The sequence below is a fragment of the Carya illinoinensis genome, chromosome 4 (assembly GCF_018687715.1).
Source record: "Carya illinoinensis cultivar Pawnee chromosome 4, C.illinoinensisPawnee_v1, whole genome shotgun sequence".
In the NCBI taxonomy this organism is placed as follows: domain Eukaryota; kingdom Viridiplantae; phylum Streptophyta; class Magnoliopsida; order Fagales; family Juglandaceae; genus Carya; species Carya illinoinensis.
The window spans coordinates 19,819,915-19,841,159 of NC_056755.1; the positions used below are offsets into that span (position 1 = coordinate 19,819,915).

At 33.9% G+C, this 21,245-nt stretch overlaps 1 protein-coding gene and 1 pseudogene across 1 annotated transcript; one reads left to right on the plus strand and one right to left on the minus strand.

Moving 5' to 3' along the window:
* Positions 1-2,951: 2,951 nt before the first annotated feature.
* Positions 2,952-10,459, plus strand: LOC122307847 (nicotianamine aminotransferase 1-like). Its single transcript, XM_043120950.1, has 7 exons — positions 2,952-3,293; positions 4,475-4,814; positions 5,909-6,127; positions 6,295-6,354; positions 6,799-6,954; positions 7,034-7,127; positions 9,710-10,459. Exons 1-7 carry the CDS (start codon positions 3,025-3,027, stop codon positions 9,826-9,828), a joined length of 1,257 nt encoding a protein of 418 aa, XP_042976884.1. The 5' UTR covers positions 2,952-3,024; the 3' UTR covers positions 9,829-10,459.
* Positions 10,460-12,071: 1,612 nt separating this feature from the next.
* On the minus strand, positions 12,072-14,912 carry LOC122306337 (annotated as a pseudogene).
* Positions 14,913-21,245: the final 6,333 nt, after the last annotated feature.

A 21,245-nucleotide genomic window follows, 5' to 3' on the forward strand; every position in this document is an offset into this window, starting at 1 on the left:
TAATAGAATATTCTCAAAATACTGTAGTACTCAAACTAGTCATAAGTTATCAGTAATAGGAAATAGGCAATGCCGGACTATTGCATTGGTTTTGCTAAAGTTTTACCGAACAGGCCACTTTAGCTATCATGTTTTATTTTTTGTCGTTGCTTTTTTATTTACTTCTCCAATGATCTATCTCATTTCTAAATTTCAAGTGATATTTTTGTCCTCGATCTTAGATCATATTTTTATTTGAGAAAATCTATTCAAGAGATTTGTTATATATATAAGTGGGTGTGTTAAGTAATACACCATTTATAGTATGTGGGGCCCATTTTAACTTTAAAAAATAGATTCGACACGTATTTATTTTAACACACCCAATACATTGTGGAAACTTTTCACATCATTCATTCTAACAAATTATTAGTGTTTTAGTTTTTTTAAAATTAAAATAGCTAGGTTTCCCTATAAGTAGTGTGTTAAAACAGTAAAAACGCCAGGTTCAATTACTTCCCCCTATACATCCATTTTATTCACCAAGAAATAATATTAATATTAATAGGTTCAGAAGCTTTAACACCATGTTGATGCTTGTTTTTAGGGCTGTACAGGTAATCCGAAAAACCCAATCTGACTAGAAAATACCCGACCCGAACTAAAATGGGTAGGAAGGGTGAAATTGCGAACCGGTTTTATTCAGGTAAAATTGGTCTAGTTATTACTCAACCTAATCTATCATCTTTCAGCCGACTTACAGCCCCAATGTTGCCTATTGCCTCCATTTCAGTCTTCACTCTTCAGCCATATAATACAAGGTAACACGAAGGAATCAACTTTCCGAATAGACAAACATCCACTATCGTTGCATGAATTTAGCATAATATGTTTTTTCGCTGACAATTATGGATTGAACTTTCGGTAATGCTTGAGTTTGGCAGCAAGAACAAATATAGATTGTTTATTCCTAAAGCTTTAGATAATAAATTAATTTATTTTGTGAATTCAATCTATGTTTGGATCTTCATGATGTTGGGATTTTGGGTTTTTTTGTTCGTCAAATTTCTACATTTTTGTTCATCTCGACTTTGGTTAGATTGTGAATTGAGTTTATCTTTTAATCCCTCCTATACATCCATTTTATTGACCAAGAAATAATATTAATAGGTTCAGAAGCTTTAACACCATGTTGTCTTGCTCGTTAACACCATGTTGATGCTTTTTTTTTTTTTTTTGGTGGGGTGCGCCAGGCCCACGTACGCAGTAGTGCCACGCATGAGCGACGCTCGGCTGGCCACGGGTTTGTTAAAGAGACTACATCAGGAGCACTACTTGTAGGCTTCTTGTACTTCATGTAGAAGTATTTTTAAATCCTATTTTTCAATTGTGTGGCTTTTTGATCCATTCCCTTTAAATTACATCTAAACTATCCATGCCAATATATACAAGTATAGATTGTTTTCTTCTGCTGTGTGAAGTTCCCACGCCTTTGAAAAGTGAGATTTCTTACAGGTATCCGTACTAATTTCATGGCTAACCCTATACATGTTCATTCTCTTGCAAGAGAGTGAATGGCAAAGAAGGGATCGGCACCCATCTATGCATCAATCCTTAAATAAATAGTAATAGAACAAATCGTAATCAAAATGGAAATAAAAATTATAACAAAGAGCAGTTAGTGTAGATCGACAATTATATAACAAATTGCATATCATGTAATAGTGAATTAATTTGTTAATAGTAATGAAATGACACTATAAGATAAATGGTCTTTTCTAATAATCAAAATTGTTGAGAATAACCCCTAAAATTAAAATATTTTATGAGGTTTTGAGAACTGATCGAGAGAAAAAAAGTTAATAAAAAATATTATAAAATTAAAATATTATTATAATTTTATTTTTTAATGTTATTTTTATTTTGAGACTTAAAAAAATTAAATTATTTTTTGTATTTTATTGAAAATTTGATAAAGTTGTAATGATTTGATAATAATTTAATGAAAATGATAAAAATTTGAAACTAATTTATGTTTAAATGGTGATTAGATATTGAGATGTGATGAAATTAATTGAGAACATCTTAACATTTAAACAAGAACTTAGCTGTCGACAAGGCGTGCAGTTTTAAAACATCAATTGGATACGTAACCATATATGGCTCTTTTTCATGACATGCAAAACGCCAAAACCCCATAATAATCAAACACGGTCATAGAAGAGAGACTATAGTACCCACGCATGTTTGAACCAACAAATGAGCAAGACCAAACAAATTAACTAAAACAGGTCTATTCATCCGTACCCATATCATAAAACTCGAAATAGTCTGTGATAGCCAAAGAACAAACACTGAATATTCAAATTCACTGCACTTTTTCACCAAACATGTAAGTTGCTAACAACCCGTAATCAAGCAAATTAACAATCTGGTTTGTGATATTAATTATACTGATCTTATTGGGAATTGATGTCTAAAGGTTGTTTGTGCAGCTTGTTACAGCCTAAAGGTTCTTGGTTGGAAAACACTAGTTTCACAGAGATATCGAAATCCACTATCGAATTTTTATTTAATGATTAAATAAGTATTTTTAAATGAATATGTAGTTTTTTTTTTTTTTTTATAAAATGTCTGAATAGTTTAAAAAAATAGTGAAAGAGAAAGTAAATAAAAAAGATTTTAACTGCAGATCGGTAGAGAATCTTCCTGTGGAGGTATGGCAACGTCCTTCTTGGTTTTGTTTTCCCAAGGAATCTTCCTGCTACTCTGAGCATGCAGCAGTGTGCTCTACGAAGGTGGTTTGCTTATAATGCACCACCAAGCACTGAAGAAGGACAAGAAGATTCCCATTTTATCACATGTTGAGGTGTCTTTTTTAGACTTTAGTGGTTATAAAAACCTTAATAAAACGACAAATTAAAATATTTAATTAAAGAATAGAGGAAAAATTTTACTTTAAAAATGCATCGACTTCATGGTTATAAGGCCGGTCTCGTGTGTGGAAAGATACTTCACGTCTGCTCGATCCCCACAAGAAAGGAAATGGAAAACGGGTCTGAGAGATGGCGTGTTAGGGTGAACGAAAGGCTGAACAAGACGTCGGAAACCACCATACGAGGCACTCTCGCGAAGATAAACAGAAATCTTAACAAAGATGATCCAAGGCCAACTGTGCCTCTCGGCCATGGCGACCCCTCCACGTTTCCCTGCTTCCGAACTACCCCCGTAGCTGAAGATGCCATTGTTGATGCCGTTCGCTCCGCTAAGTTTAACTCTTATGTACCCAGTGTTGGTATTCTGCCGGCAAGGAGGTAAAGTTCTATGGTATCGATACTGTCTTGTATTTATGGCTTTTTGTAGATTCATAGACGTTCTATTTGCCTAAAGATACTAGGTTTTATCATTGGAAGAGACTACAAGTTATGATGAAGGCTAACCAAACGAAGGAAGGTCAAGATATTGATTTACTATTATTTATAAATTATTTACTACTATTTATTATTTTTTAATATTTATTTTATTATTATTTATAAATCATTGAGATGAATTTAATATCCAAACATAATGGTATTATTTTTCTTTTCTTTCTATTGCTTATGCTATAGAAAGACCGTTGTGGGCCTACAATGATGATACCATCGTTGCAAAAGACAGATTGGTAATTATATTTGTATTCAGATTTGTTATTTATCATTCTACACACTATACATCATATATCATATTTATTATTATTTTATTTTATTTTTATTAAATTAATTAAATTTTTTTACTTATCATCCATACATCACATATTTTCTAAAAATATATAAAAAAAAAAATTATGTATGATATGTGGTATAAAAATAATAAATAGAAATTTTCATTTATGACATGTGGCCACATAAAAGAACCGCACAATATTTGTCCTACCCAACTTCTCATCTCATTTGCTTGGACTATTTCATAGGAAGAATGTATATAACATAATTTATTAATAATGTAATGCTTTTAGATATCATATATATGTATAATAGAATATAGAATATATATATATATATATAATTTATATATAATATATATATAATATACCTTCTAAATAAATAATTATCATGGATTTCATGATTAATGTATGTTGCATGAGTTTTGATAACTATAAATTTATTCATAATTAATTAAGAAAAGATTAAAAAGAAGAATTTTTAAGAAGAGAGAAAAATGTGTCTATAATTATCGAAATCACACAAAAAAATAATAAACTTTATTATAATTTATACAATTAACGTTATTAATTTTAACAATAAAATAATAAAATAATAAAAAATAATAAAAACGGTTAAATCAACAAAATTTTTTAAGATAACTTTATATATATAAAGATATAAATGATGAGTTCGAGAACTCTTATTTCACTGCTACGAGCCTATTTATTAAGGGTTATGAAACATAATGTTTACTTGCAAATAGTCAAATCAAATATTTATCTAATATTTTATGGTTGAACTCTTAACGTCAGGGCTATAGCAGATTATCTGTCTCGTGATCTTCCATACGCATTGTCATCAGATGATGTTTACCTCGCACTGGGATGCGGTCAAGCAATTGAAGTGATACTGACGGTTCTAGCCTGCCCGGGTGCCAACATTCTGCTTCCAAGACCCGGTTTCCCATACTATGAGGCTCGTGCGGAATATCTGCAACTCGAAGTCCGTCATTTTGACCTTAATCCAGAAAAGGGTTGGGAGGTTGATCTTGAGAGTGTTGAAGCCCTTGCTGATGAGAATACCGCTGCCATTGTCATCATTAACCCCGGCAATCCTTGTGGAAGTGTGTATACACACCAACATTTGAAGAAGGTAGGTTATACCTTCGTTTACTTTGGCAAGATTAATCATTAGTCCTCGAGATTTGCTGTAATCCCTTCATCGTTTAACCGGTCTCTTTTACATGAATGGAGTCAAATTACTTTTGAGAATATGGGAAGGGAGCACTTTTGGTTAGGAGCTGGCTCTAACCACGTGCTGCCGCTTAAGGATTCCGAAGTTTTTTTTAATTATTGCTAAAATCCTGGAATAAAAAGTTTGAACCAAAACTAATACTAATTAAATTTTAGATCGCCTCTGATGACTACTTTAGCCGTTTCTCGGGGGGTAGACTGGCCACCGGTCGGTGGCGGCTGAAAATCATACAACACCAGATCTGGAACTGGTTTTGCCAGAACCAGTGCCGGCTTCACCGGAACAAGCCGGATAAGGCGCAGGTTTGGCAGAGTCTGTCAATGCCAGTTCTTGACAAATTCAGCCGGTTCAAGCGGAATTCAGCGCCGGATGTAGTTGGTTTCGGCGCCGGTTGCCAAATCCGTTGCGAACTATCCAGAAAGGGGTGGATGCGGCACTCTGCCCGAATCTGTCATTAGTCATCCGGTGCCAGGAAGGCGCCCGAAGCTACCAACTTTGGCCATCAGATGGCACCGTCTACTGCCTCCCTGCCGCCGAAATTGCCGCCACCGTCATCTGGCAATGGGAAGACATTAAATTCAGTATATCCGTCTTGTCCCCGGGCTTGGAGGTGGTTGCCGGCAGCCATCATAGGCAGCCGAGCAGCCACCAGTTTTTTTAAATATTAAATTGAAATAGTTTAAAATTTAGTGAGTGTAATCTATTGTGATGTGTCTATTTTATCATTCGTTTGTTAAAAAACTGAACTATCACGTTTTTATTGGAGGCTGTTACACCACCTCCTGTTGAAGTTAAATTCATGTGGAAATGCATTAAGCTCATAAGAGAAATGAACTATAAATATTGTACTGGTTAAACAACGGCTGATTTAACAGTTTGGAGCTAATGATTAATCCCTTCTTCATAATAGACATGAGTTTTCTTCAGTTGTACGTTTTTTGTTGTTGAAATTACAATTTAATGTTAGTGATGGCCGATTTTCTGAATATTAGATTGCAGAGACAGCAACAAAGCTGGGCATTCTGGTGATTGCAGATGAAGTTTATCACCACCTCACATTTGGAAGAAACCCATTTGTGCCAATGGGTGCATTTGGATCAATCGTGCCTGTCATCACTCTGGGGTCTATATCAAAGAGATGGCTAGTACCAGGTTGGCGGCTTGGTTGGCTAGTGACATGTGATCCAAATGGCATCCTTCGAAAATTGGGGGTCATCTCTCTCTCTCTCTCTCTCTCTCTCTCTCTCTCTCTCTCTCTCTCTCTCTCTCTCTCTCTCTCCTTGATAACATATCTACCTCATATTAGTATATTACACTTCTATTGGATGATAATAACACAGCATAGATAGGATATTCACACCTTTAATTTTTCTCCCAGGTTGTAGAATGCATTACGGGTTGTATGGAGATGGCATCTGATCCGACAACATTTATTCAGGTTTGTAAAAGGCGCGCTTTTTAAAGAAAGCATATTGTAATGAATGAACGCAGCAGTTTTTCATCTTGCAAACATTTTTAGAGCTTAATATATACATTAGTTCTTAATTCCTGTTCATGTAAATTTACCTGGAAGACAATATAGAAGAATTTCCTTAGATAGCAGATTAGAGATATAATGATATTGAAAGCTCCTATTACCTCTAAACCCAACCAGGATTTTACTCTATCCATAGGGTTTAGGCTAAATGGCTCTTCGGCTGGAAGGATGGGTGGATTCTACCACTATGTGGCTATATACAAGAATTTGTTTCAAACTTTCAAGAATTATATGGTCATCATCGATGTGCACTTTTTCTTTGACATAATGACCGGGAAATACTATGGTCGTTTGTGTTTTTCTCTGCCTTCTCTTGAAATGTAACAATGGTTGTTTGTGTATCAGGGTGCTATTCCACATATCATTGAAAAATCTGGGGAGGATTTCTTTTCAAAAACTATTGACACCCTTAGGGTTGCTGCATACACATGTTATGATAGAATTAAGGAAATCCCTTGCATTATTTGCCCAAACAAACCAGAGGGATCCATGTTTGTGATGGTAAGTACATCAAATGTCTGGCATATTTGTGGTACAACATAATAAAATTTGAAGATGTTGATTATAGATTTTTTCACAGGTGAAGCTAGATATCTCATCATTGGAAGACATTAATGATGATGCAGAGTTTTGTCTCAAGCTGGCTAAAGAGGAATCAGTTGTTGTTTTACCAGGTATGCAAGGAGGTCTTTCTGTGAGGCGCCTAGATGTGTCATACAAGTGCTCCTTAATATTTTCACTCCAGTTGATCAACCCACCACAACATCTTCACTTGTTGAACTTGGGGAATGAAATAATGATGATGATGATGATAATACTAAACAACTGAGTCTTTACAAAACTAAACCAAAGCAAAATGCACCATTTTGTGTCTAAATGAATACCAACTACAAAATACACACACACCCTCCTCTACAGGAATAAAAAACACAGGTATAGTAAGTTGAACTTGATTCCACCCAGTCAAACAATTAAGGGATTCAAAATGTGGCTGTTTCCTCTGCTTCAGTGATAAAAACTGTGCTGATATTCTTTCACGGCTAGTTCCTGTTGGTGCTACCATCTCTCTCTTTTCACTCGCTTCAACCAGTGACTAAACTAGCCCAATAATACAACTGCAAGTTGACTAGCATGAAAAAGGTTGTAAGTATTAGCTATTGATGTTATTTCTTACACATATAAAAAAAAGTACCAGCTATTGATGTAAAGAGCCAAGAAAAAGTCCATGCCCTATTTAGAATCCTTTTGAATAATTTTATAAAGTCGAGTTTCACATGGTAAGGAACTAATATGGGATTTGACACTCAATGCTTTTTTCTCATAGATCTCTTCCCACCCAATGTTGAACTTAGTGGGTCATGATCTCTGTCACTTTAATTTCTAATGCCCTTGTTGAGGCGACCTTGCATTGAGTATGCAGTGCCACATGGTTTACTAATGTAGGACCAATACCATTTGTAACAATTTAAGGAAACATCCAAGCCACTTCTAGGTCATAATTTGAGCTCCTTGAAATCATAATAACGTACACTTCCTCCTGCTAAGAAACCAATGTGGAACTTGATGCTCAATGCATCTGTATGGTACTCATTCACCTTTATCAAAGATTTCCCATCTAATGTGTGACTTAAGAGGGTCATCACATCCAAGTCACATTTGGGGCAAATTGGAATAATTATAAAGCCTAGTTTAGCTATCAATGCACTGATGTGAGACTTGACAGAGTGAAAGGTACTTCAATAAATCAATCAAAAGAACAAAACCCTCATCTCTTTTCACAGACTCTTTCAAAGTTCATCCAATTCCAATCTTGTAAACAATGCAGGGGCAAAACTGTTGTGATCCTATCGTAGTTTTGATATTATGTATGGGTTGTTTGTAAAGTAGGTAAGATAAAGCCCAGTGACGCAGAGAGATACTTTAATAGATTGGTTCAAGCAAAACCCTTTTCGGCAATTGGCTGATGCATAGAAGGTTGAATTCTGCATGCTTTGAACATTTTGATCACATTTTATTGCAATTTAAGTACTATGGATTTAGGGAAATTATGGAGTGGGCGGCTTTGAGCTGGATGGTGACAAATAGTACTTTGGTTAAAGGTTGATTGTGTATTTCACAATTGTTTGATAAATTAAGTTAAACAATGGGCATGGAGAGAATCTGATTATATATGGGACTCTTCTTAATGGGCTTTGTAAAAAGATTGGTGATGCTTTGGATTTGCAAAGGAGGCTGGTGAAGGCAAAGTGTGAGTTGAATGTGGTCACTTTCAGCATGATTGTTGATGCTAATTGCAAAGATTGGCTGATGAATTAGGTGATGAAAATGTTCTCGGAGATTATTTGTTTGTGTATTTATTTGAACCATGTTGTTCACAGTTCTATGATTGGTGGATTGTGCAGTTTAGGTTGATTTAAAAAAGTTGTGTTGTTTGATGAAATGGCCGGTATCAGGACTTCTTTGTCTTTTGGACCCGATTGGTGGGTCCAAAACATTGATTCATTAGTTCCATAAGAAGATGGATTTCAGTGATTGAACAGAGAGAGGAGGAAAGTGGGTGTAGCTGCTTGGGCGTTGTAGACACAGTAGGGGATGGTGAGAGGTTTAGCTTTTCTAATTCATGCATATTTAAACAGTACATTTGGAATGATTTAGATGTGGTAGTGCAAGTAAGGTGTGTTTAAGACTCAATTTTTCACATCGGAAGAAACTGCCTTCTGGCACGCTTTTCTAATAGCAGGCTGGGTAAGTTGAAACCAAAACTTCAGACTAGAGTGATCTGATAATGGGTTAAAGTTTGGTCAGATATGTGAAAGTTCGATGGTACAGTAGCAAGTCGGGAGTTAATCCTTAGGGAAAATCAATTTAGGTTGCATTTGGGTGTAGAGAATATTTGAGATTATCTAAGATATTTTCGTACGAATGAGAATATACTCATCCCAAACACAACTTATTTCATCTCAATTAATGAGACCTGCCATTTTTTCAACTTCTTATAATAAGTTAAACATATCTCAACTTACTTCATACCGCCAAACTCGCTACTATTCACTTTTTCAATGGGACCCTCACTCTTACACAAAACCTACTTAAACATCTTAACTCACTACTATTTACAGGTATTTTCAGATATTCTGAAATACTCTTTTCTTATAGATACGAGTGAAAATATGGAGAGAAGAAACTTATGCAAAGTAATATTTTGTAGGGGAATGCTTTGGTTACTAATAGTTTGTGACTAATTTACTTTCTTCAGGGGCCGCTGTTGGAATGAGGAATTGGTTGCGCATAACTTTTGCAATTGATTGTTCAGCTCTTGAAGATGGACTCGAGAGAATTAATGTCTTCTGTCAAAGGCATGCCAAGAAAAAATAAGATCTATTAGAAGTTACAAGATTGAGCAGTGGTGATCAACAACTATGCGTTGGATCTCATGTTCAAGCAGGTTTCTCTTAGTGCTTTTCATGAATTTCAATAAAAATAATTGTGATGGGATTTGTTAATAAAATTCTCTCTTTGATGTTTTGCTACTCAAGCAAGACATAATAGAGCAAGGATGATGATCGGCAACTTCTTGTTGCATGATCTTGTGTTGTTATTGCCACGTTGGTCAACATCTCGTTGCATGATCCATACTGTTATGCAATACATGACAAATAAGATTTCAGTCAATCTTTTTGTTGAATTGACTAAGGTCCCGTTTGGGAAACCATCTCATCTCATCACATCCCATATAATATTTTGTTATGAATCCCATAAGTGTGCTGGGCTTGATGTCCAACTTAATTGTTACCTTTTACTTTAATTGAGTTGTGAAGTTGTTTAGTGGCCCATGGGCCTAGTTAATGTTAGTAGAATTGGCCCATGGCCTTAGTTAGCTGTTCTAGTATATGTAGAGCAAAGGGCTCCTTGTTTGGGGATCTGGAAAATATTGTTGAACTTGTTTGTCATTTCTTTTGGGAGGAATTGGGAGCCTCGAACATCCCAAGGCGTAGCTATTATCATCTTTCTTGTTCTTGATTCTCTTTTATTGTCTATATTAATGTTCTTACTTCTGAGACCATAACATATTTTTATTCAACTTTGTCTCTTTCATTTTTCAAACTCCAATAAAATATTTTAATTCAAAATATTTCACTACTATTCATAAACTATTTTACTACTATTCACATATTTCTCATCTCATCTGATCGTTCCACAAACGAGGAATAAGACTTTTTTCTTCCATGTTTGTTGTGACAGTGAGAGCTAACATATTTATAAATATTCAGTTATGCATGCATCACACAAAATAGTAAAATACTCTCACGTATGGTTACATTTAATCAATAAAAAATATTTATAATTATCAATAATTTGTATCAAAATTAAGAATAGTAGGCACCCTTTATACATAACTCCATTAGTTTTTATTTACTACTGTAGATTTACAATGCTCTAACATCTCTTGTAAAGTACTCAACCTCATGGCTATGGAGTTATGTTTTGGAAAGCTTTAATGATTGTGTGAACAAGTGAGTTCGTAGTTTTGTAAAAATATAAGTTCTGTACTTGAAAAAGATTTATTATAATATTTTTGTATACTTGTCGTAGCAATGCCAAGTAAAATGTGTAAAATATTTTACGACTAGGCTTACTGTTTTAAGTCAAGGCATTACACTAGCAATTTTTTTTTAAGGGTGGCCAACTTTTCGATCTACCATATGATACGTTTATGTAAAATAAAAAAATGACGTATAATCTTAATTTTATGAAAAATCATAAAGATATAATTACATATAAAACTACTAGGTCAAAGCAACGTACAAGCACATTTGCTTAGTTGGATCACAATTATTTTATAAAAATAATATATTTTTGTTAAAAAAAATTGATTAATTTAATCCATGGAAGAAAAGATCAAATTTTAACAAATATTTTTGGATAATGATAACTTAGAAAAGTAAAATAATTACATGTTTGATAGATTAGAAACCAAAAAGACTTGTTGGCCTAATCAAATCCATAGTTTACCCTATATATGTGTCGAATATAATGTTTTCGAGTAATATGCAATAAGTAAATTAGTAACAATACAATGCAAATTTGTTGAAGGGAAATATTATTTTGAAAAAAGAGCATATTCTCATTGTCTTAGCTCTAGGAGTTCATTCAACACATCCTTCAGCAGTTAATTCCTTAACATAAGATCATAAGAGTTAGATTATCTTTTAAGTTATATGATTGTGGATAATATCACGATGGTAGAAATTATCGATACAAATTACAGATTGAGACAATGATGGCATATGCCTAAACAAAAATTGTTAATCACCAATTTCTACCATTCCTTGATCTTACTAAATACAACTACATCCAATCCACGAATATAAATATTGACAAACCTTATTCTCAGCAGCTATAATTGAAGAAAGAGGTTTAACTCCATATAGAAGAATCAATTCACTCCCATATTACTCAAAAATTATTATAATTAAAATATAAACATAGCATCAAAACCAGCAAAAGTTATACAGAACATATAAAAAAAAAAAAAGGCCCATGAACATAGTTTGAACTATCTCATTTGAATCTAACATAATAAGCATAAGGGAGTAGCAGATAATAGTTTGTAGCTCTTAATTTTCTAGCAGCCATATGCTATTCCTTCTGCTTTGTAAAAACACCCTTTGTGGACATAAAGAGTTTATAATGGCACATACTGTTTTCATGTTGTGGATTGTATCAGCAATTGGAAGGCCGCCTTTACACATTTCAAGCACCTCAGCACGAGCACGAGCTTTCCATTCGGGATATGCAGCTAATAACATCAAGCTCCATAATGTTGTGATGGCAACAGTCCCATAGCCGCCAATATATATAGTCTTGCAATTATCCACGATGAACTTGTCAGGAGAGATATCCGACAAATCACCAGTATTTTTGGCTCCTCCAAGTATTATTTGCAGAAAATCCTTTTCGTGAGTTGTCTCCATCCTTTTTTTAACTACCCTTACTATCATGGAGTTTATCTCTTTCTCTAATTTGCATATCTGTCTATTGATATTGCTCGGAAAAAACTTGATTGTTGTAAGATCAAGTTTAAATTGGTTGAAACCAAGTTAGGGATGTTCACAGATTATAAACATTTATGAACTAAATTTGATGGTAAAATGCAGCACGTACTCTGATGACAATAGATTAAGGCCAAGTATAAACAATGAAAAATTGTCACAACAACCAAACATCTTCACAATTTCTTGATGATATTTGTAGGAAAAGTTTAATGCAATGGTACCTCAACTTGGGGATTCCGAGAGTTTTCTTTGACATGATTTTTTGGAGAGTTATGAACTTCAAGAATATTTCTTCCCCTTCAAGATAATTGTTTCCAAAACAAGCTCTGTAAATCACATCCATCCTTTTCGATTTTAATGTCTGCAATCCCTCCCTCATTTTCAATCCTGATTTCCCATGCTTTTAGCATTGAGGTTGTATAGTCAACCATTAGACTCAGCATGCTCTTCAAAACAAAGTTGCAAGAAGAAGTTTGCATCAAATCTTACATTTTATATCATGCAAATTGAATAATCCTTTGATTGAAATTGATCCATTTTAATGGCAAATCTCGACTTGTACTGGCTTCACTGTTTGAAATGGAGGGGGAAACAAAAAATAGTGGGAAAGAAAGTTTGCTATGATTATTGCTTTGGAAAGGAAGTAATCTTTTATCAATTAAAAAGTTATTAGTCTGACATATCCACTGGGGAATCTTACCTTGACCTTGTCCATGTAGAATTTAGGAGCTATTATCTTCCTTTGGTGGGCCCAAAGTGGGCCACTTTATGATGCAATTCCCTGGCCCACCAAGGCTCCCCTCCCCTTGGTTATGTAAGAAGGTTTTCCTAGATTCAAGGCCAATATCCTTCACCATCTCTAGATCACCTGCCGACAATATTTGTATGCTTCCAATTGAAACATGAACGCCGGTTCTGCCCACCAATGCATCAGATGATATCACTCTGACTTTGGTTGATAACTCCAAACAAGCAAAAAATTATATTTTTTTTAATCTATATTTTTATGACGATCGAATAATAATCCGAATTTTCAAGCAACACTTTCAATCGATCTCCAAAAATTATTATGTAAATTATATATCCCATCCAATACCTCCTAAAAAAATCTTTTAAGTACCAGAACAATAAAGAACAAAAAATGAAAGAAAATCCACCCCAAATGCATGTGCAATTAAAATATTTGCCAACATGACCCAATAGAAGTAGATATCCTAATGACCAATGATGGTATTTAAGTAGATATCAATGGGGAGGCTAAGAGCTAGAGACCAAAAGAGACAATCAAGGAGATCATTAAAACACTAACATTAACATGAACTGATGATGATCGGTATGTACACTCATATATATAAGGGCCACATGGTGGGTGGAGTTAGGGATTTGCTGTCAAGCATATGTTATTATGTGTTATAACATGCAGTGACTGAGTGACAGAGACATGAAGGATTTAAGCAGCAAATACAATGTCTAGCCCCAGTTTTTCTCAACTACAGTTTTTCTAAATACCAAAAGCTGCCCGTAATCTTCTCTCAATTGGGACATCCTTGTGAGAAATGCACGCAAGATGGCTTCAAACACAGATTTTATCACTACACGCTTATAGATTTATATGAATCCTTAACTCTACGAAAAATAAAGCAATTGCTATTAAGTTTATCCATTCTGAACCCAAAGAATTCAAATGCATAATCTCAGAAAAGGTCCATAAATGCTGAACAAATAAGTGATTAAACAATACCTGCCCGAGCTCTTTCAAACCTCACTCATTACACTCTTACCAGACTTGTTATCCACCACCATCAATTTCTCCAGCTTATCCCTAGCCTACTTTCCCCAATATTAACACAAATCAAATCGAATTAAGGACGATGGCTATATTTGGATCAAATTATTTCCAAGATTAATAAATTCAGGAATTACGTTTACCTTGGAAATAAGCATATTAATCCCAGCATGCTTGTCAACCCAACCAAACTCGTTGATGGCATCCCCGGCTCTCAATATCACCTCGTTCTTCACTATGTACTCTCTATATTCACGCCTCCTCGAGGCCTTGTGCAACCATGCCGTTGCCCAAAGCAACTCGTCCTACACAACAACAACAACAATCCCATTCAGTAAAACCAACAACTTTTACGACGATCCAACGTCAGAGCTAGGGTGGGCCATGTTGATCTTATACACCGTACGAAGCGTATCCATGTCCTTTGGTCTCTCCCACCAGTTGTGATCTGAGTAGGCGTCACCCACCTGCACGTAAACGACACTCGGTATCGCCGTTGCCTTTAGGAGGTAATCTGTCCTCCACTTCACGGCCTTGACGGCGTTCCTTAGCTCCGGCCCCATTGTCCTCCTGAAGTTTATAACACTCCAGGACAGCATCTTCGTGGTAAATGCCATTGGGAACCAGAACTTAATGCAGGTACAGTGCCTGTGTTTTTAGGACGAGATAAAAGAAGAAGAGAGTGCGCTTCACGCCATTTCTTTCTGGTTGAGCATGAAGAAGTGAAACCGTCAAGGTTCTTTGAAAGTGCCATTGAATTCAAGAGTTGGGACGAATCAATGTCTGCCACGTGGACAGACATGACTGGATGATTGTTCAGTTTCCAATACAAAACACGCTTGACCGAGTCTTCTCGTTTCTTGGTGGTTGAGCATGAAGAAGTGAATTGTCGAGGTTCTTTATACTGGAAATTGCCATTGGATTTCAGAATTGGGATGAATCAGTGTATGCCACGCAGACAGACATGACTGTATGATTGCTCGGTTTTCGATACCAAACACTCTTGACCGGTCTTCTCGAATCTTGACCGCTGGTTGTTAACGAAAAATTAACAGAGTTAAGTAAAACAACAAAATGGACGGAAAATAAGAAATTCCATTTCATACACATTTTTTATATATAGAAGATATCTCAATAATTTATTACATACATGGAGAAATAAAATTCTGAAAACACAATTTAATAATTGTTTCAAATTCTGATGACAATGTTTCATGCAATGATATTTATCACTTATTATTTTTGTAATAAAACATTTAGAATTTGTTTTCTTCATAGAAACTATAAAGCGATTGTTTAGACGTAAGACCATATTTTATTCTAGCATATAAATTAATTTATCAAGTCTCATGTAAAATATAGATGTTTTTGTGTCACATTAAGCATTAAATGCTACAATTAAAACCTTAACTAATTTTTTTTCTTTTCTTTTCAATGAAATCTAGAAAATAAAACCTCTTAACTATTTTCACATAGATCATCAATTTTAAATGATGTTTCTTGTATTTTCACTTTGAATTCTATATTGAGAAGTCTAATCTTGTATAATAAAAATTTTGGGGTCCATATAAATATGTTTATTATTTCTCCTAAGTTTAGATTTAATTTAATTTTGATGAAGCCACATTGTAACACCTTGCTACCCTAGGGTTAAGAGTGACGTCATTTTTAGAAATCTTAGTAGGAAATCATAATAAATAAAATCGTTTTCTTTAAAAATATTGACCTTGAATTTTTTAGAAATATTAAATATTTTTAAAGTCCAACTATTGACCTTTACTTTAAAAGTATTTTCTTTTTATTTTAAAGGAAGCACCATGTATAAAGGTTCATAATAATAAATAAAATCATTCAAAATACTGAAAATATAAAATAGACTATGTGGAAGCACTCATTAAAATTTCTCAAATTTTGTTACTAACAAAATCAAAACTTAAAAGTTTTGTGCATGATCTAGGCCTCTACCACTCTTCATTGGGCCAAGTCCCAACTTGCAGCTCTATCTTCATAAATACTTTCACCTGATGTGATTTAAAAACATAAAATAAACTAAAATGAGACGTTGAAGACTCAATAAGAAACCCATCATCACGTAAATATATTAAGCGTAAGTTTTTCATCAAATATTTCATGTTAAGAATTTAAAATCATGATCTACGTATGCTTATAACATGCGTGGCCTGTATTGAATTATCTTACTTATTATACTTATTGTACTGGCCAAGACACTTAAGCATATGTGCAAGGTTGTGTACCGATCTTACATCTTGTGGCCACAAGGGGATCTACTGATTTTGTAATGCTCCAATCCTGAAGGTCTAGAGAATTAACTCATAATATCTAAAATCGTCTCCTAACAACAAAATATATACATTCCAAATTCGTTGTAAACCATAAAAAAATATTTTTACAACCAATAACTTTAATATAATTACTCTTAAGACAACATGATAATCCTTCTATGGGAGTTTTGAAATTGAATGTCGATGGCGCCATATTTTGTAATCAACAGAGAGCTGGGATAGGTGCAATCCTGAAAGATTATAGAGGGGAAGTTATTATGGTAGCAATCAAGATTGAAGGTGAAGTTAATGATTCTTCTGATATAGAACTTTTGGCTATGTTTTGAGGCTTGAAACTTTGTGTTCATCAAGGCATATAAGATATTATTCTTGAAAGTGATTCACTAATGATGGTTAATGTGATAAAGGCTAGTGGAGAGTCAATGGCCACACAAGAAAATCTCATATATGAAATCAGAGACCTGATGAAGAAGTTTAACAACTGCACGATACAACACATTGGGTATGACGACGATGAGGTAGCTCACAAGCTGGTAAAAGTTTTTTGGCAAGTGGATGATTTTTGTGTGTGGTGTGACTCTTTCCCCTCTTGTATTTCACAAATCATCTGGTCTAAAAAGAGGTAAGTACGAATGAATTGTTTTTCTATATCAAAAAAGAAAAAAAGAAAAAAAAATGAATCTCTGAAAAAAAGAGAAATGATATTTGCAGTTATAGAGGTCGCAAGAACAATACACTCCTTTTGTAAAAAATAAATAATTATGGAATTCATATGAAAAAAATTAATTTATTAATGATAAATCACACCCTTTTTTAAATGCAAAAATTCTACTTACAACCGACCTAGGGAATCCCCGCATCAATGCATCCTACTTGGCACATTTCAAAATGACATTGTTTCTAATTTAATTCAAATGAAGACGAAGTGGCCTCCATCCCAGTCAAAACCCTCATCTCCACGAAGGGGATTCTCTTCGTCTTCTCCATTCACATCTTCTTCCCCACGAACCGAGCCTCCATTGAATTGAAACCTTCTTCTCTGTCCATGTCGACTTCATCTTCTACATGAAGCTAGTGGGTCTTCGTCTTCTCCATGAAGCCAGTGGGTCTGTCTTCGAAACCTTACCTTTGTCCATTGAAACCCTAGTCTTCATCGTTCTCTAATTTTGTTTTCGTCTGTCTTCTCCCTATTGAATCACCCATCACTTGGTTTTTCCTTTCTACTTCGTCTTTGAAACCCCCATCCCAATCCAACATTTTTCCTTCTCCCCATCCAAACCCTTCGTCTTCGAAAACCCAATCCCCATCATCTTCGTCTTCTCCACTGCCTCACGAAGCCACAACCCACGAAGCCCCTATTGTCTTCTCCACGATCACAGTTTTGATATAATTTTTGCTAGCATTTTCCCAAACCAAACAACAGAGAGAAGTAGAATTTCAATCTTAGAAGTGCTGTGCAAATTGATTTTCAACAATTGAAACAAATGAGTCTCCTATATTATCAATACCCATTACATGAATTTGATAAATTAATTGATTTACAATGAATAGAAAAAGAGAGACTTTAGTATCTCAATGGGTCTCATAAAGCTCCTAAAAATGCTTCTCAGAAAGCCCCATTTGGCCTCCAATTTTTTTTTAAACCTTCACAAGCTTTGTTTTACTCTTGTTGAGCACCGGTTTCGGGTGTTTTTTCAGTCACTTTTAATCATCTGGCAAAATGGATTTGGGCATTTTCAGCCACTCCAAATGCTCTGCAAAAAATGGTTAGTTTGTCTGATTGAGCTGAAATATTGCAAATTTTTATATATTTAGAATCAATATATTTTAATTTTTTTATTACATTATTATTAGATGAAAAAATGATTAAGATAAATAAATCTGAGTTGTGATTTAAATTGATAAATAGTATAGTTTTTACTTAATATTATAACTTGTGATTTAATTGGACAATGTTCCTTTACATGCATAACATATTTTTTATATTCTATTCTTTATTTTTATTTTATTTTATTTTTTGTTGAACCCAAGGTTTCAAGTTTTATATAATTATATATTTACACATGAATTTTGATGATAACAAATGAATTCAAAGAATAAAAGAGTCTCAAGCTCAAGTTGTCTACACAATGGAGTCAAGCACATCAAGGAAACAAGTATGAGTAAGAAGGGAACAAGTTTACATTAAAGTCATAGAGTAATATTGTAAATCTCTTAAAAATTCAAAATTAGGATTAAGGCTTAAAATTAATATGTTATCATAAAGCATTAAAATACATTTTCAACATGTGTATGAATATTTTGAAAATTATGAAAGATGATTGATTGTCATCTTTCATAATTAAATGTTTGAACTTTGAAAATATTAAAAATGATTGATTGTCATCTTTCACATGTGTATGTTTTATTTGAATATTTTCAAAAGTGATTGATACTTTTTTTGACTTATGCAAAATGTAGATGTTTTTGTTTGAAAATTTTGAAAAGTAAAGTGTTCTCCTTTTGTCGTATGCAAAAAGTAAAAAGATTAGGTTTGGAATATTTGAAAAGTAAAGTGTGTTCCTTTTGTCACATGCCAAAAGTAAAAGATTATGTTCGAAATTTTTGAAAAATAAATGATGTTGTCTTTGACAATTGAAAAAGAATAACCTTTTATTTGAATTTTTTAAAAAAGTGAATGATGTTGTCTTTGACAAGTGAATCTTTTTAAATTTGAATACGAAGTCTCATATGCCTATAAATAGATTATTTGAGAGTTTCACATTTACAACATCAAGAACATTCAACATTCATTCAAAACTTTCATTCTCTCTTCTCTAAGCATTGAGCCTTAATCCTTGTTCATTTTGAGTGAAATATAGTTTGCGTTATATTGTTCTTATTTCACTCATTGATGAGTGTTTTCTGATAACCTACCTACTATCAGCTCTTGTATCATTTAAAAGGTGTATAACCCTTGTGCGTGTAGAAAATGTTCTACACAGGGAATAGTTGAATCACCATGTGTAAAGTGATTGCAAGTATAAAGGGTGTTCTACACGGATCCTTTGTAGCGGTGTTGTTCAAAGATGTAATGGGTTTCTATTTCTACCTGAAGGAGGTTGAATAGTGAATTTGAAAATTCTCAAGGGATAGCTTGAGGCGAGGACGTAGGCAGTGGGGCCAAACCTCGTCAACATACTAAATTTGTTTCTCTCTTACCATTACTCTTTATATTTATCATTATTTCGTATTTTGTTTATATTTTATATTGTATATTTGATTTATAATTGTTATTTTTTATAAATACAACTCAATTTACCCCCCTCTTATGTTAGTCATCTGGGAAATAATTGGTACTAGAGCTAGTTGACCTATACTGTTTATACATGCATATCACTCATGGAAAATCTCGCTTGTGACTGTGTCACCGAAGCAAGACTCTTCGACCATGGGTGACGGTGCACCGGTAGAGATGGTGGCCGGCTAGTCTGGTAGGTACAATTGTTAGGTGACATAGGTGCTGCCTATAATCAGTAACAATTGGTATCAGTGCAAGGGCTCTGTTATAAGATTAACTATCTTTTGAGTTAAAATTTTATGGCTAACATTGCAGCTTCATTTGGTGAATGTCAATCTAGTAGTCGGACTCCACCCTTTTGTGGAGACAATTACTCATTCTGAAAAGTTAGAATGAGAATATTCTTTCAGACTCAAGGTTGAGAAATCTGGAAATGCATTGTAAATGAACTTTATATTCTAACAAAAGTAGTTGATGAAGTAAAGGTCAAAAAGGAAGAAAAAAAATTTGATCGTGAAAACGATAGACTTTATACTTTGAATTTAACTGCTATGAATTTATTATTTAATGCTCTCAATAGAAATGAGTTTAATAGAATAATGACTTGTGCTACGACAAAAGAAATCTGGGATAACTTGAAAGTTACTTATGAAAGAACTTCGCAAGTCAAAGAATAAAAAATTTATATTCTTACTCATGAATATAAAATGTTTAAGATGAATGATGATGAATCTATTTCTAATATTCACACTCATTTTACTAATATCATAAACAGTTTGACAGCTCTTGGTAAAGTTTATTTCAAGGTGGAGATAGTAAGAAAAATTCTCAATTCTCTACTAAAACGTTAGGAATCAAAAGTGACAGCGATTCTTGACGTTAGAGACCTCAAGAAACTCGAAATAAATGAACTCATCGGATCACTTATCACCCATGAGTACACATTGAAAAGAGGAGAAGAAAAAGGAAACTCAAAGAAGAGATTGGCACTTAAAGCTGTTCCTCATGAAAGTGAAAGTATGGAAATGAGGAAAATGACGACAAAGATGAAGAAGTTACAATGATAACAAGAAGAATTCAGATGTTCTTAAAGAAAAATAAAACTCCTCTGAGGAAATCCTTCAAAAAGTTTTCCAAAAAAGATTCAGGTAAAAGTGACACATTAATTTGTTATAAATGCAATAAGTTTGGTCATATCAAGCCAGATTGTCCTCTACTAAAAAAAGATCGAAATAAGGGCAAGAAAGTAATGAAAGCTATATGGGATGATGATTCAAGTAGCTCAGATAATGAAGCAAACAATGGAGAATCAGCAAATGTTTGTCTTATGGCTAAAGATGATATTAAGGTAACAAATCTTGATAATA

What these genes read in the sequence shown, in the direction of transcription:
- LOC122307847 (XM_043120950.1), top strand. Translation starts at nt 3,025, where the DNA reads ATGGAAAACGGGTCTGAGAGATGGCGTGTTAGGGTGAACGAAAGGCTG. An exon ending in GCATCCTTCGAAAATTGGGG is followed by an intron (nt 6,128 to 6,294) that starts GTCATCTCTCTC and finishes TTTTTCTCCCAG; the next exon opens with GTTGTAGAATGCATTACGGG. An exon ending in ATCAGTTGTTGTTTTACCAG is followed by an intron (nt 7,128 to 9,709) that starts GTATGCAAGGAG and finishes TACTTTCTTCAG; the next exon opens with GGGCCGCTGTTGGAATGAGG.